Source organism: Patella vulgata, chromosome 6 (genome assembly GCF_932274485.2).
Source record: "Patella vulgata chromosome 6, xgPatVulg1.2, whole genome shotgun sequence".
NCBI lineage: Eukaryota > Metazoa > Mollusca > Gastropoda > Patellidae > Patella > Patella vulgata.
Window position 1 is genome coordinate 70406593 of NC_065884.2, and position 15144 is coordinate 70421736.

The 15144-nt window shown below is 35.6% G+C and overlaps 1 protein-coding gene across 1 annotated transcript; it reads left to right on the forward strand.

Annotated features, from left to right (window-relative positions):
* The first annotated feature begins 1866 nt into the window (after positions 1-1866).
* On the forward strand, positions 1867-13489 carry LOC126825496 (uncharacterized). The gene is made up of 5 exons (XM_050555128.2): positions 1867-1927; positions 9382-9481; positions 10795-11079; positions 12132-12488; positions 12731-13489. Exons 2-5 carry the CDS (start codon positions 9454-9456, stop codon positions 13057-13059), a joined length of 999 nt encoding a protein of 332 aa, XP_050411085.1. The 5' UTR covers positions 1867-1927; positions 9382-9453; the 3' UTR covers positions 13060-13489.
* Positions 13490-15144: the final 1655 nt, after the last annotated feature.

Genomic DNA, 15144 nt, shown 5'->3' on the forward strand with positions numbered 1-15144 from the left:
AAATAAACTCTGTCTTTTTTAACAAACATTTATTAGACATGTCTTTATAAACACCTTGTTAGTTAATGACGGGACATGTAGAGCTAAACTGACAAGATGTTTAGAAATAAATTTCTAATAAATGTTTGTTTAAAAGACGGGAGTTTAATTTGTTGAATTTCATGACATAATAAGAAATCCAGAAAACTACAAGATGCCATCCAAATCAAGATATTTAAACCTGAACTGAATAGAGACGAGGAATTATATCTTCCAAGGAGTTAGATATCTTAATTAATCTTTGATGTCCATTTTGTAATGTTATTATTGCTCTGTTTATTAGATGGATTCATATCTTAATTAATCCTTAATCTATATCTTTGATGTTCATTTTGTAATGTTATTACTGCTCTGTTAGTCACCCCTTTGATGGTTTCATTTATTGTTTTTGTTACCCTGTTGTATATAATTTGATTTCTTGCTATTATACTGTCAATACTTACTTGAGAACGATAAGAGGATCACGTGGCTAAGTGGGTAAGACGCTGGCTCGCTAGCCTCGAGGTCGGGTGTTCGATCCCTGCATTGGCCGAGAAAGTTCATCCAGATTTTCAGTAATGCAGGACGGAGGGCCTGACAAGGACAGCTGTCTAGTCCTTCGGATGATACGAAAAACCGAGGTCCCGTGTATATATTAGAATGCACGTAAAAGATCCCCTGGCAATTGGAATTCGATATAAGAGTAGGCGATAGTGCCGCTGCCCTGGGAAAATTTCCCTCATAGCACACCATATGGCGTATGCCCGTCTTCATTAGCCCAGTATAGGAGCAGAACAGTAGGACGTTAAAACCCATTTCATTTCATTTCACCTTGTTGACACGTAGTGTGAAATAAACCCAGTGATTGTTTTCCATATAAATATGTGTTTTATATCATATGTCCGGTTACTAAATGCCGTATAAGGATTTGCTCAGCTCGTATGTTAGTAGCAGATCATAAATGTCTGCTACTAATAGGTGTTCTAACTGTTTATTTAATTGCTTGTAAACAGGATAAAGAATCAGAAAACATTATATTATGTTTAATTTTGGTGATAACTGAATGAACTCCAAACCCAGAAGGATGACCGAGAGCTCACCACGCGTTAAATTATTCGACCATCCAATCGCCTTATATCATCAAACAAAGAATACAACATACAAGCCACTACAAACAAATGTATTCTCAACATGACTATATAAGTTGTGTATACTACCCACATTGACCATTACACACTAATGTATTCTCAACATGACTATATAATTTGCGTATACTACCCATATTGACCGTTACACACTAACGTATTCTCAACATGACTATATAGTTGCGTATACTACCCCTAATGACCATTACACACTAATGTATTCTCAACATGACTATATATGTTGCGTATACTACCCATATTGACCATTACACACTAATGTATTCTCAACATGACTATATAAGTTGCGATTGGTCGAGTTGTGGAACAGCCTTCTTCTGTTAAACATGTTTTGTATTTCTTGATTGCATTAAATTACTTTTTGCCGAGTTGTGGCGGTAAGGAGGTGGGTCTGTATTGCACAAAACACCGAATACTTAGTTATTTACATCAATAACTGCCGTTTGTAGCATAGAACAATATGAGTTACATATATACAAATCAAATAAAACGTAGTATTGTTTATACCATTGAACAATGAGAGGTAAAGATATACACGTTTCAAGTTTTACACAGTTCATTTCTAAAATGTTTTATAACCCTTACGAATCAAAATGAAAGTAGGGCTAATTGCATATCTCTATAATATGAAACTAGATATTGATATTGACTATTAATAGAAACTATATTAAGACGGAAGTATTTAAATAGAAAGATACTCTCACACGACATGTTGTATATAGTCCACCATCATACCTGAGACAAAGGTAAGCATGTAACTACTCCATTGTTTTTATTCGTTCATTTCCCAAACATCAAGCAGCTGGGTACATCAATTAAACGGCTGGGTACACCGTAGTCTCCGTAAATATACAACAGGTCTAGTGTATGATTTTTATTCCGTGTCTTGGCCTGAACTTGAATGAGCTGTACACAAGGTAAGGAAATATTTCTACACTGCAGTTCAATATGGCGACACCTACATCAATGGCCATAGTTGATTACATTTTAATAACAACAAACGTCAACACAATTACAGGATAAGACCCCCCCCCCTCTCTCTCTCTCTCTCTCTCTCTCTCTCTCAGTAACTTGTGTTTTAGCTTGTTTATACATACATACACAACAATACTAAGCAAGTTTGGCTGTGACGAGGTACCCCCTGATGGTTTGTCTTTATTACCTCCCGGTTGTTTGTCCTTATTGAGATCGTTTCTCATGCGAACACATTACTGCAATATTGTTTAATCCAGGGGAGAAACAAACCTGGGGAATATCTCACAAACCGGAGACCTATTAAATACAACATATAAAATATTTGTAACACGGCCTCCCCATATATAACTCTTCATTGTGTGTACAGAGATAATATGAATACTCATTAACGATCAGGAATCAGAGAAAAATAAACTTTTATAGCATGCTTTATTGTTAAATTCCAATTACCAGTATTTTGAAAGTGATCTAAAACATAGTAAATTGTCTTCATAATTCTTAGCATAAATCTTGAGCCAGTGTAGTCACTTGGTAATGTTAAGGACCGAGAAGTTACCAGTCTCTCTCCCACGGGACTATAATTGGTAGAACAATAACTTTTAACATTTCAACAAACAAATCTGGATAACAGTTACATCCTGTATTTGAGTTTAAGGTTAGAAGAGTACTTAAATCGTCACCTTTGAAGTCATCCACATTAGATCTTCCACCTACTTCTATTCTCAAAGACGTTTTCATTAGCCCAGTTCGGAGCAGAACGGTAGGACGTTAAACCCCATTTCTTTTCATTTCTATTCTCAAAGAATGTGTAGATGAAATTATTTAAGTTATTGTTGATATTATCTTCATAGACTACGTTTTAGATTTGACATACAAAATTATACATTTGATCTTTTAGAAAGTTATTTAGTAGGTAAGAAACCATACATTTTAATAGATGACAAACTATCAAAAGAATCGTTTGCTATTTCGGTGTTCCACAAGGATCGATGTTTGATCCGATACTTTTTATACTATATTCATCATATTTTAGTTATACTGTTGGATAATAATAACCTAATATTGTACTTATACTCTGATTGTACTCAGCTATATAGTTCGTTTAACCTATCTAAAGAACTATTAGAAGTATGTACATGTATTAGTGAATTAAGACTATGTCTATCTAAGAATTGTCTTAAATTTAATGAAGATAAAACATAATTTCTTTTATTAGGGCCGTAATGTACATTCTTTAACACTCCCATTGTTATAAGTGATTGCAATATAGGCGCAATGTTTGGTAACTTTATGAATATGGGAACATATATAAAATGTGTTTTATAGAATTCACAATATTGGAAAATGCGAAACTATAATTTTCAAGAGATGCAACAAATGTATACCAAGTGTGTCCATAAGAACAATTTCTATAATAGGTTGATATGTGTGCAAAAGTTGCAGAAAGAAAGGTGTCTTGAATTGTTGATGAGATATTCTCCAGAAACAAACCCGGGAAGAGAGACGTTCGGAGCCCTTTTTAAAATAAAATCTCGATATCTTCAAAATAACTTTAAATCATTATACCATCAAATAAACCGCTGTTCCGCGAACTTCCTATACGATCATTGTATTGTTCGAAGTACAATTCTGAACAGATTAAAGTATTATTGCCAAAATCAGTCTCTATCAGTTGGAGGTGGCGGTAAGTATACTTAACTAACAATCAGAACCCCCCCCCCCCCGGTTTGATTCCGGAAATGGGTATAGAAAAAACATCCGATATTTTCAAGCCTGGTTTATAAAGAGTTGGCAGAGGCGTCGTGCGTCTAGAAGTTCGGAAAACGGAGATAACTGATCCGTTGGCAGTTCGAATTAAACGACTAGTAACCGAGAGGATGACACGACAAAGTTCTTGCATTACACATGTAACGCTATAAATTTAATTACAGTAGGGGAGTTGGATGGCCGAATGGTGAGCACGTGCGTGCTGTATCATAATGCCTGTCATTGAGTCAACTGCCGTGGTTTCGAATCCCCGGTGGTACGTGACAAGGAGTAGGGTCGCCTGTCCAGCCTCGTGGGTTTTCTCCGGGCCCTCCGGTTTCCTCCCTCTGCTAAAGACCCCTCCGCGCAAGCGAATTATTGAAATAAAAATTAAACCATACGTTAGTCCCGAAATGACCTAGTTTTTGTCGCGTGGGCGTCAACCCCATTTCTCTCTCTCTCTCTAATTACAGTATGTAAGCCTCAGTGGCCTATGTAAAGTGTCGACAGTGCGTTAAAGCTCATTGTATTGAAATATGCACTAGTCACTGTTAAAATAACGCTTAATGGCCCAATCGATCCTATACACCGAGCACATGGTGTTCTGCATGACTTCATGCAATGTATAAGCCGACTTGTATCGCCACAACAGACATGCTTCGCTATCGTGACACGACATAAAATGATATACTAAATCTACACCGATAACCAGACTGGGGGCTAATACGAAATGAACACTTTTAGGGGTTTATATACACATATATATATATTCACTGATAGGAGTTTGCAATATATGGGCGGGGTTATTTATACTGCTTTCTTATCTATGTATATTTTATTTACAATGCATACTATTTATATGTGGGGGGGGGGGTGGATGGCCGAATGGTTAGCACGTGTGCGCTGTATCATACGGCCTGTCATTGAATCAACTGGCGTGGTTCCGAATCCGCGGTTGTAGGTGACAAGGAGTAGGGTTGCCTGTCCAACCTCGTGGGTTTTCTCGGGTTTTCACCTACTGCTCGCAAGCGAATTATTGAAATAAAATTAAACCATATGTTAGTCCCGAAATTACCTAGTTTGTGTCGAGTGGACATTAAACCCCATTTCTCCCTCTCTCTCTCTCTTTTTATATGTGAATGTATTTTGGGGCTACAGCAAAGTTTCAGCTTCGTCTGTTTTTTAAGTTGTCGAGTGTATCATGTAATTAAGCTCACCTTGCGAATCGAGTTTTGTGAATTTAAGGGCCTTTTCTTTCAGTTGTATCGTAATATGAAACAGTTATAATAGTTTTTTAATATATATTCTTCTACAAGGAGGTATCTCAAATGATACGTTTTTTATAACACAACTTCTTACACAAAGGTGCGGGGATATAAATAGTCCTGCGTATGTTTGAGAGAGGTAAGCGCATAAATAGTCTTTTTTTTATTACCACACGGGAAGCTGAACTAAAACGCCTAGGTACATCTACGTCCGACATGTTAGTGTAAGCTTACTCTTCCGGACACCTGTTACCACTATTTGTCGTGTATTTTGTACATAATAATAATAATAAATATTAACAATAATAATAAGTCCATTTATATCGCGCTAATTCCACATAAAGTCGTGCTCATAGCGCTACAAAAAACACATAATCACTCTCGCAAATATTTTTCAAATAAGTATGTTTTCAAACTGGATTTAAAGGAGTCTAATGATGGACTGAATCGAAGATTTTCAGGTAGTGAGTTCCACATATTGGCAGCAACAACACTAAATGAGCGAGCTCCAAAGGAGCTCAGTTTACATGGTGAACAGTCCATTTGCTGTTTACACTATTTTGCCTAGACCGTTTTTTTTAGGACATCGAATTTTGTCTAATAATGGTTTGTATTGTTTAACTTGGTTTCATTTTAATTTTATATCTAGATCTAGGTTGTTTCTTTTTGCAATTTACACCAAGTAAGGTTGTCTGTACTGTTCGACATTTGTAGATACTAGGAATCTGTTTGCAGATGTTCCAGCTCTTCATTAGTATTTTCAATGGTGTTTTTTCAGGGAATCCGCTATATTGAAAATAACTAACCGATAAATACTTTCGTGGTCTGATTAATTTACATTGCATATAGTTAGGTCTAGTACACCAGGCTATACAATATGGGTCAAATTACAATATCAATACATACATCAAACGCACCCCTTCATTAAATATATATAAAATACAGATGTGACGTCGATCCTATGATGTTGGCATACCATTATTTCCAATAATGTACAGGTAACTTGCCAATCATACATTATCTATACTAGATGAAATATTGGACTCGCGTGACGTATATCATTGAAAAGCACGTGCGGGATAGTGTCTGTATTTTAAGTTGTTTAATGGTCTCGAGCTAAAGACATTGCTTAATATATTGAAACAAAATTAACACTCGGCTAACGCCTCGTGCAGTATCAATATATTACTTAATGTCTAGCTCTCGACCATTAAACCATACATATATACAATTCAACACAGAAGTAATACGCGAACATATCCATCGTACATTTACACAAGCACCTGAATGGATTAAAACAAAACTCCTTACATCTGCTTTACTATATATACTACCATAACAACAATGTTTATCACCAAATAATACATTCTACAGTAGATATCGCTTGTGTGATAAATTTCATAATCTACTGCGATATCTCCTTATATCGCTTTACATGAATTTGATTGGTCTGTTGAAAATGAACTACTTTTTTTATTTTCAAAGAACAGTTCATTTCTTATTAAAAGTAACTTTTTTTATTATTAAAAATGAACTATTGTTATTCAATTGACCTTGATGGAAACACTCGGTCAATATAAAGGACTTTGCAATGGTTGAATTGCTGTCAAAAAATGATGTATCACTACGCCGTAATGTGAAATCTACAGCAAAGAATTATATTTATCTATTTGTGCATGTAAGAAGGGATTGGGTGATAAATAAGATCTCCTACTCATCTTTTTTGATATCAAAAAATATCAACACTCGTTGATAAAGTAAAAAAAAAACTCGGCAGAGCCTCGATTTTTGTTACTTTATCAACTTGTGTTGATATTTTTTGATATCAAAAAAGACAGGAGATTCTCTATATATGAGCCGCCATATAGTTTTGACACATTTCGTCTATCATCTCAAAATACTCACTAGTTCTAACATTTCCAGTCGTTTCTATTGTCAATAAATCTTTATTTGATCATTATACAACTGTCAAGGTAATTAAATCGGCCATTATCACTCTACAATAGCGTCTACCGACAAATTATCGAGGAATATCACTCTTGAATGTAATGGGAAAAATTTTCACTAAAGTCCTGAATAACAGACTTGTATTATGGGCCGAATGTGAGAATAAATTGAAAGAACAACAGGCGGGTTATAGGCATGGGTATTCCACGGTAGATAATTGCTTCACACTCATACAGAAATATCTAAGCAAAACCAAGGGCAGAATATATTGCATATTTGTTGATTTCACAGCCGCGTTTGACTGTGTTCAACATCCTCTTTTGCTATATACTCTTGCTAAAAACAATATAAGCCCCCATTTTGTTCAAGTTATAAAGTCTATGTATGAAAAGATGAAATCGTGTGTCTTAGTAGAAAATACCCTTACAGATTATTTTGAGTGTTCTACTGGAACAAAACAAGGTTGTATGTTAAGCCCGATATTATTTGTAATGTTCTTGAATGAGTATATCAGCATGATGAATGCTGCAAAGTGTCAAGGTATATTTGTGATAGTCAGGTTCCAAATCTCATGCAGTTACTATTTGCAGATGACATTGGAAATGTAGCAGACACAGTAGGATGCTTACAGAAGCAGTTCGATGTGCTGGAACATTTTTGTCTCAAATATCACATGAAAGTCAATACAAATAAAACAAAAATAGTGGTCTTTAAGAGGGGCGGTAAGGTAAAAGCAAATCAAAATTGGACCTTCAAAGGTAAAGAACTACAAATTGTAAAAGAATACAAATATTTGGACCTCTACTTTACTAGCACCAATAACTGGCACCGAACTATCAAATCACTATGTCTTTCAGCAGAAAGAGCTCTGCATCCTATATATAAGTTTATTAACACTTACAATCTAAGTCATGAAAGGGCTCTGTTCCTGTTTGACCATATGATTGTCCCAATATTATGTTATGGTGCTGATATTTGGGGTTTTGAAGTATATAGTAAAATAGAATCAGTGCAAAACAAACTCTGCAAGAAAATCCTAGGTGTAAAACCAACCACAACAAACTGTGCCGCACCTGGGGAATTGGGGCGGTCACCATTATATGTCATATATAACACTAAGTGCGTTAAGTATTGGCTAAAAACATTAGAAATGGGTGATGAAAGATACCCAATTAAAGGTGTTATGAAATGTTACTAAAATTACATAATGCTGGTAGGATAACTTGGGCTACCACGATTAAGGAATTACTGAGTATCTATGGCTTCCAATATGTTTGATTCTGTCAACAAGTAGGAAATTCAAACAATTTTATGTATACATTCAAACAAAGAGTGAAAGATTGTAGTACCCAGAAATGGCATGAAAACATAGAAAGCTGTAGTAAACTTAAATTCTATTGTGAGATAAAATCTCTGTTAGAACCAGAGGAATACCTGTCATGTGTTGAAAATAAATTGTATAGAGTCACTTACAGTCGACTCAGATTGAGTAGTCATAATTTAGAGGTAGAGAAAGGACGAGCGAACAGTGTAAATAGCTATGAGAGATATTGTCAATTTTGCTGTATAACTAAATGCAAAACTGTGGTCGAGGACGAATTACACTTTCTGAGAATTTGTGAAAATTAAACCGATTTAAGAGTTTTGTATAAAGTGAACACATACTTTGATTATAGAGAATCAACGTTACACTATTTACAAAGCAAATGTGATGATGTAATGAATAATATATGCAAATTTGTATATCATGCATTCTTGAAAAGAGACAATTACATAAAATCTAAACATAAAGGTCAATCACAGAGTACAAAGTGAATAATTATAATCACTTATAACATTGTATATTGAAAGTATGTCTGATCAACTGAAAAATGAAACTGTACAAATGTATCTAATGGACTGTACATGTATACTGAAAATGAATTGTATTTATTTATAGATGTTAAAATTGTCAATTATCAATATGAATATTCATGAACTAACATATATTGAGTGTACTATGGGTCTTTGGCCTAACATGCATTGAAAATAAAATTATTATTATTATTATTATTATTATAGCGTCTATACCTGTGTACTACTTATTGGCGGCTACATTAAATGGGTAGATGGCAAAACCGCATACTGCTTTTGGTAACAAATATATTGTTCCCAGTTGTTTGAATATAAATTCTGAGTGATAATTACGTATGCATGCTGGAATTTAGGTGGGGTGGGGAGCATTGGGTTTATAGTCAACATATATTTTCCTTTATTTATATTTACAGTTGATCTGCCTCACTGTCTACAAACTGCACCAAAAACGCACGACTCTGTTTGTACACATCACATATAACCTGATGGGGATGGCTTGTGGCAGGGATCCTCGTGAGTAAAAAAATATTGTAGTTAATACTGTAATGTGGTAAATACTGAAATTTGCAGAATGGTTCTCACGGCTGTGATTTCATTCAGAAATGAACCAAATACAAGAATCGAAAGATACTGCAAATATACCGTTTGTTTTAAGGGGGAAAATAGTTTATAGGCCCACTTTTGCAACTCTGTATTTAGGCCTTAAATGTTACATAAGTTATTAATTAGACATTTATTAACTTGGCAAGACCATAATCAACTCTCGATTCTCTATATTTTGGGATTTAAATACGATATGTGGTTGATTAAAAAATTAATAATCGAGACTTTGTTTATTAACTTTTCTCAAAATGAAGGAATTTTCTTGACATTTTCAATATATGCCCCTTTTCGAGTTGTCTTCTCCTTATCTAAATCTTCAATAATACATGTTTAATATAGTCTGCCTGTCTGTCCTGCTATATGTAACCATGATGTAGTGATTGATAACCATTATGAACACACGGTGATGTAACGAATCATCATTTTCGCATTGTGTATATTTTAGATTTTATACGTCCGCGTTGAAATGTGGTCGTATATTGTTGTCGCCCCCGTCCGTCCGGCGTCCACACACTCTAGAGGCTAAAGTTAATATCCGATTGACTTCAAATTTATATACAGTGTTTAAGGTCATGAGACGAAGAAGCCTATTGAATTTCAGCGATAATTACAGCTAGCGTTATGGCCCTTGACCACTTCAAAAAATCTTGTGGGCGCCCTAGAGGCTAAAGTTAATATCCGATTGACTTTAACTTTCCACACAATGTTTAAGGTCATGAGACGAAGGAGCCTATTGATTTTCAGCGATTACTTCCAAAGTTAGGGTCCTTGATCACTTTGAAAAATCTTCTAGCGCTTGAGAGGCTTATGTTATCATCCGATTGACTTCAGATGGATACACAGAGTTAAGTTCTTGAGACGAACAAGTATATTGATTTTCAATGAATTTTGAAGAGCTAAATCCATGATATTATATGTTTCGTATACTAAACGTTAGCATAGGGCTGAACTTTATAAAAACAAACACATTCTAATGATTTTCTGATATTTACTTAATGAGTTGTTCCTCTTAATCAGATTTTAGTGAATTATTAATGTTTCATTACTGAAAAAAAAGTAAAAATATGCGACAACTCTTGTTGACTGCCCGGACGAATTAGCTGCTATGGGTGTATGTTTCGTTGTCTGGCAACCTATTTTTATATAAGGTAAAGCCGCGCGCGGAGAAATGTCAGAGTATGCATGTGTACTTCCCTGACAACCTATCTTGTCATTCTATTCAGGCTATGACCTTATTCACCACCAAAAACTCAATGGAAATAGACGGAAGCTTCAAACCCAACTAGCAGATTATTTCAATGAACTTATTGAGAGATTACGCGAAAAGGGGGGATTGCAAAAATATGAATTCACGCAAATTCAAAATACCAGACGGAATGAGGGTCCAGAAGCAGGAATATCGAAGCTAATAGACTGCCTTTGTGATCGCGATGTAGAGGTTTATAATATTTTTAAGGAGTGTTTGATAGAAATGGGATTAAAACAAATAGTAGTTGATCTACTAGAAGGTAAGTAGTATCATATCTACAGCGCGGTCTAGATGTTGTACCACGTAAAGTAATTATATTTTTTTCTGCATTTCATCATAATTAATATATTTGAGTGGGACACATTTTATCAGTTTTTGTCTGAGCCTCTCTGAAGAATGTTTTCATGGATTCTATTTCTTGTGCAAGTGATTTATGGCCATGTGGTCGGAATTATGCTGTCGGATACTGACAAAAGGCAAATCATTCCTAAGAAAAAATGTTTTTTCATCGGCTTAAAATTAATGACAGGCCCAGAAGTGTCGTAGGTGTCTATGTTTTTAAATTGCTCAAATAATAAATGGAAACCATATTATAAAAACATTTCTAGTATCTATTTTTGAATATTTATATTTTTTGATAATCTTTAATATAATCTGTCGTTTATTGTATTCTAGATATTTTACTGTATATCACGATAATAAAGTTATAACTTTGAAAATCTTTGACTCTTAATTTTAATTCGTGGGGTAAAGGCAACAAACGGTAATTGTAGATATATGATTTGCCAAGTTTAACGATAATTTAAACGTATTCTTTGTTCACTTTAATAGTATCCTGCTTTGAATTTATTCTCAATTCCCTCAAGTATCCGATACTGAAATAAACTCAATTCCTAAATCATAGATTCTAGATATTTTGAAAACTTTATCTATATTGAACCCATCCTTTAGTAAAAGGAAATCGGGACCTATTATTTCACCAGTTACAGTTCAGGAAAACGAAAAACATAAATCATGCTGAGTAAGTTACGTCATCAAAGTTTCATTCCTGTTGATTATAACCCTGCTTGCCGCAGATACAAAACAGAATATGCTGGTGTTCAAATTTCCTGGATCATCTGAAAGTGAAAGATCAGACATATTCTAGGTAAGGGGAGGTAAGCGATGGAATTATGCTGCTTAGTCGTGACTCAAAGTTATCCCATATATCCATGTGTTACTCCGATATATTTAATATTAATATTATTATATCTGAGGCTCAGACATACCTCAATGTGACTAAATTAACCTGAAACAATGAAATATTTTCAGATGGGGGATCAGGCAGTCAAACGGTGAATGATCCAATAACTGCAAGCCAAAGCGAGCTGAGCGGTAATGCTTCTGGTGCTCCAACTAGAAGCCATACTGAGCTGAGCGGCCATGCTACCGGATATACAGAATCGAGAAACGCTACCGAGCAGAGCAGCCTACATACTGTGGGCACAATAACTAGACACTATACAGAACAGAGCGTCTATGCTCCTGCTGGTCCAGTAAGTAGAAGTCATCATCCCGAGCTGAGCGGCCAAGATACTGGGAATATAATAACTAGAAGCCATACAGAGCACAACGTCCATGATGCAATAACTAGACAAAACACACATCTGGCAGATGTGGACAAAGCAGGTTTGTAAATTAGATGAGTATATATTAAAATCTAATTAAGCACTGAGACGTATTTCTAAATATTAACATTTCTGTCTTGGTCACATTTATTTGAAAATACAAAATTAAAATTGAATTAATGAGGCAGTGATATTACTACACTGTATATGACATTACAGTACCTTTCAAGCGGGTTCGATAGATGGTATATTAATGTAACAGCAACAAATGGTAGAGTTACTCGCGGCATATTTTCTTTTTAGATGTTCGTAAATGTGTACTATTTGGACGAATGAGAGAACCACATTATAGTGAGATATGGATACCTAACAACGAAAATCTGGTGAAAGATTTTAAAAACCACCTGGGCGACGTCATGGGAAAACTCTTCCAAGCATTCATAATAAACGATGACGACAAAACTACAATTAACGGCATTAATGATAACGTAGATGCTGCCAGAAAGTTAGTGGATATTCTTGCCGAGCGTGGCGAGAATGTCTTGGGGAGAATAATAAAAGCTTTGAAACCTAAATACGACATAGCAAAGAGACTCGACGTGCAGTTCACAAAAATAAATTTACATAAATAATTGAACCTATAGTCAATGACACAATGGTGTAATAATATACTAATATTGTAAAACAATAGGTATGGCATAATTGTCATACCCAGAACGATGCCAATCGATTAAGAACATATTCCCTTAATAGTTTAAACGCCTGTTTCTGGTTATAACTAACTCAAAAACAGCCAGAATCCTAAGCAAATACAAGTAACTATAATTTACCGGTGATTCGGCTATGACGTCACAGTCTATTAGTTCCGTCTACCTTCAATTAATTGTGATAATGTGATATGGCTGGCTCTTTGTGGTTCTAACGATTATGTTCAAAAAGCAGTGTAAGCTGAGACATTGCAAACCATCAACAAACAGGCTGTTTGGTGATTACCTGATCAGTGTGTTTACCTATAAATATTTCTTTTATACAGTTTTTATGTAATAAAACAAATAAAATTAACGTATAATAGTTTATCCCATGGGAATGGCGATACGACTGGCATTTATCGATAAATGCCGATAATTTTAAGCGGGGTTTAATTCATCCTCGGACATCATGCGGGATGATAAATTAAGCCAGAGGGTAGGAGAGGTTTCTTGCCATTACACAACTGAATATTGAATCGTTTTCACTAACCGGTCTCCTTTATTTTCTTTACTATGTTAGGGTATCATTGAAACGAGTTAGATATTACCTGAAATGAAATGAAATGGGGTTTAACGTCCTACTGTTCTGCTCCTATACTGGGCTAATGAAGACGGGCATACGCAATACAGTGTGCTATGAGGGAAATTTTGCCCGGGCAGCGGCACTATCGCCTACTCTTATATCGAATTCCAACTGCCAAGGGATCTTTTACGTGCATTCTAATGTATACACGGGACCTCGGTTTTTTGTCTCATCCGAAGGACTAGACAGCTGTCCTTGTCAGGCCCTCCGTTCTGCACCACTGACAAGGGGAAACCACGTCGGAAAATCCAGATGAACTTTCTCGGCCAATGCAGGGATCGAACACCCGACCTCCAAGCTAGCAAGCCAGCGTCTTAACCACCTAGCCACCGTGGCTCCCACCTCACCTACCTAAGGAAACTGAAGGATGTATAGGCATTGCGGGCTTCGTAATTAATCGATCTAGTGTGACGATTCTGGTCTATGGGCATCAGGTTTTGAGGATTGCCCACCACATACACACCGAATCCTGCTTGTGTGAGAATATTGTGTTGAGTGTTTAGAATGTGTTTCCTAGCTAAAGGGGGATAATTGTTACACAATGACAGATGTTATTGATAGTTCTCGTGCCACCTTGACACCTGAAAGCAGAATTGATTAAAATATCTTTATGTCGGCTATCAGCATCCGTGGTTGTCCAGATTGCACTCATTAGTCATTAACATAATATAAACGTATAGCTGGCACGAGTTACGTAATATCCTTTGTCTTGTAAAGCAATCTGCGCCGAACGCTAAATCTGTCAAAAGCCATGTTTGTAATCCTGTGAGATCTTTTGTCTAGAAGTTGGATATAAGCAAGAATGAAAACGAGATAGGGGAGAGAAGGCCATGGGCGCCCTGGGTTAAGGCTAGAACAAGGGCCATGTTAATTAATTACGGAGTCTTAAGTTTTGTACATGATATGTTTGAAGAACAATAAAAGTATCATATGAAGTTAAACCTGTGTTGTCATCCAGGACCGATTCAAGGAACAAACACGTGCCACACAATTCATGATTCTGAAAGTATTCAAGAAATCTCTCGATGTTTTAAAATGTTGGGAATGTTGATATGCTAATATTAATCTTCGGAAGACAGACCTGGGATTTAACGTCAAGTGAACTCTTATTGGGTCATTCCGGGAATACATATTGTATATCTTTACGTCAATAAATTCCGTGTGCGTATCTGAGGGAATCAGGCAACCAGGTTCAAACACACGAATTTAGGTAGCTAGGTGATCCTAGTCTTTGCCCCACAGAATATGTCCAGTAAAGATAAATAATAAGTCAACAGGTGATACAATTTTAATATATATCCATGACTAGTTTATGAATAGTTATAAAGTTATGGTTAGAAACGACTAAGCATGTTTGAATCAAGACCTTTCGCATAGCGCATGAG

What these genes read in the sequence shown, in the direction of transcription:
- LOC126825496 (XM_050555128.2), top strand. Translation starts at nt 9,454, where the DNA reads ATGGGGATGGCTTGTGGCAGGGATCCTC. An exon ending in GGCTTGTGGCAGGGATCCTC is followed by an intron (nt 9,482 to 10,794) that starts GTGAGTAAAAAA and finishes CATTCTATTCAG; the next exon opens with GCTATGACCTTATTCACCAC. An exon ending in AGTAGTTGATCTACTAGAAG is followed by an intron (nt 11,080 to 12,131) that starts GTAAGTAGTATC and finishes AAATATTTTCAG; the next exon opens with ATGGGGGATCAGGCAGTCAA.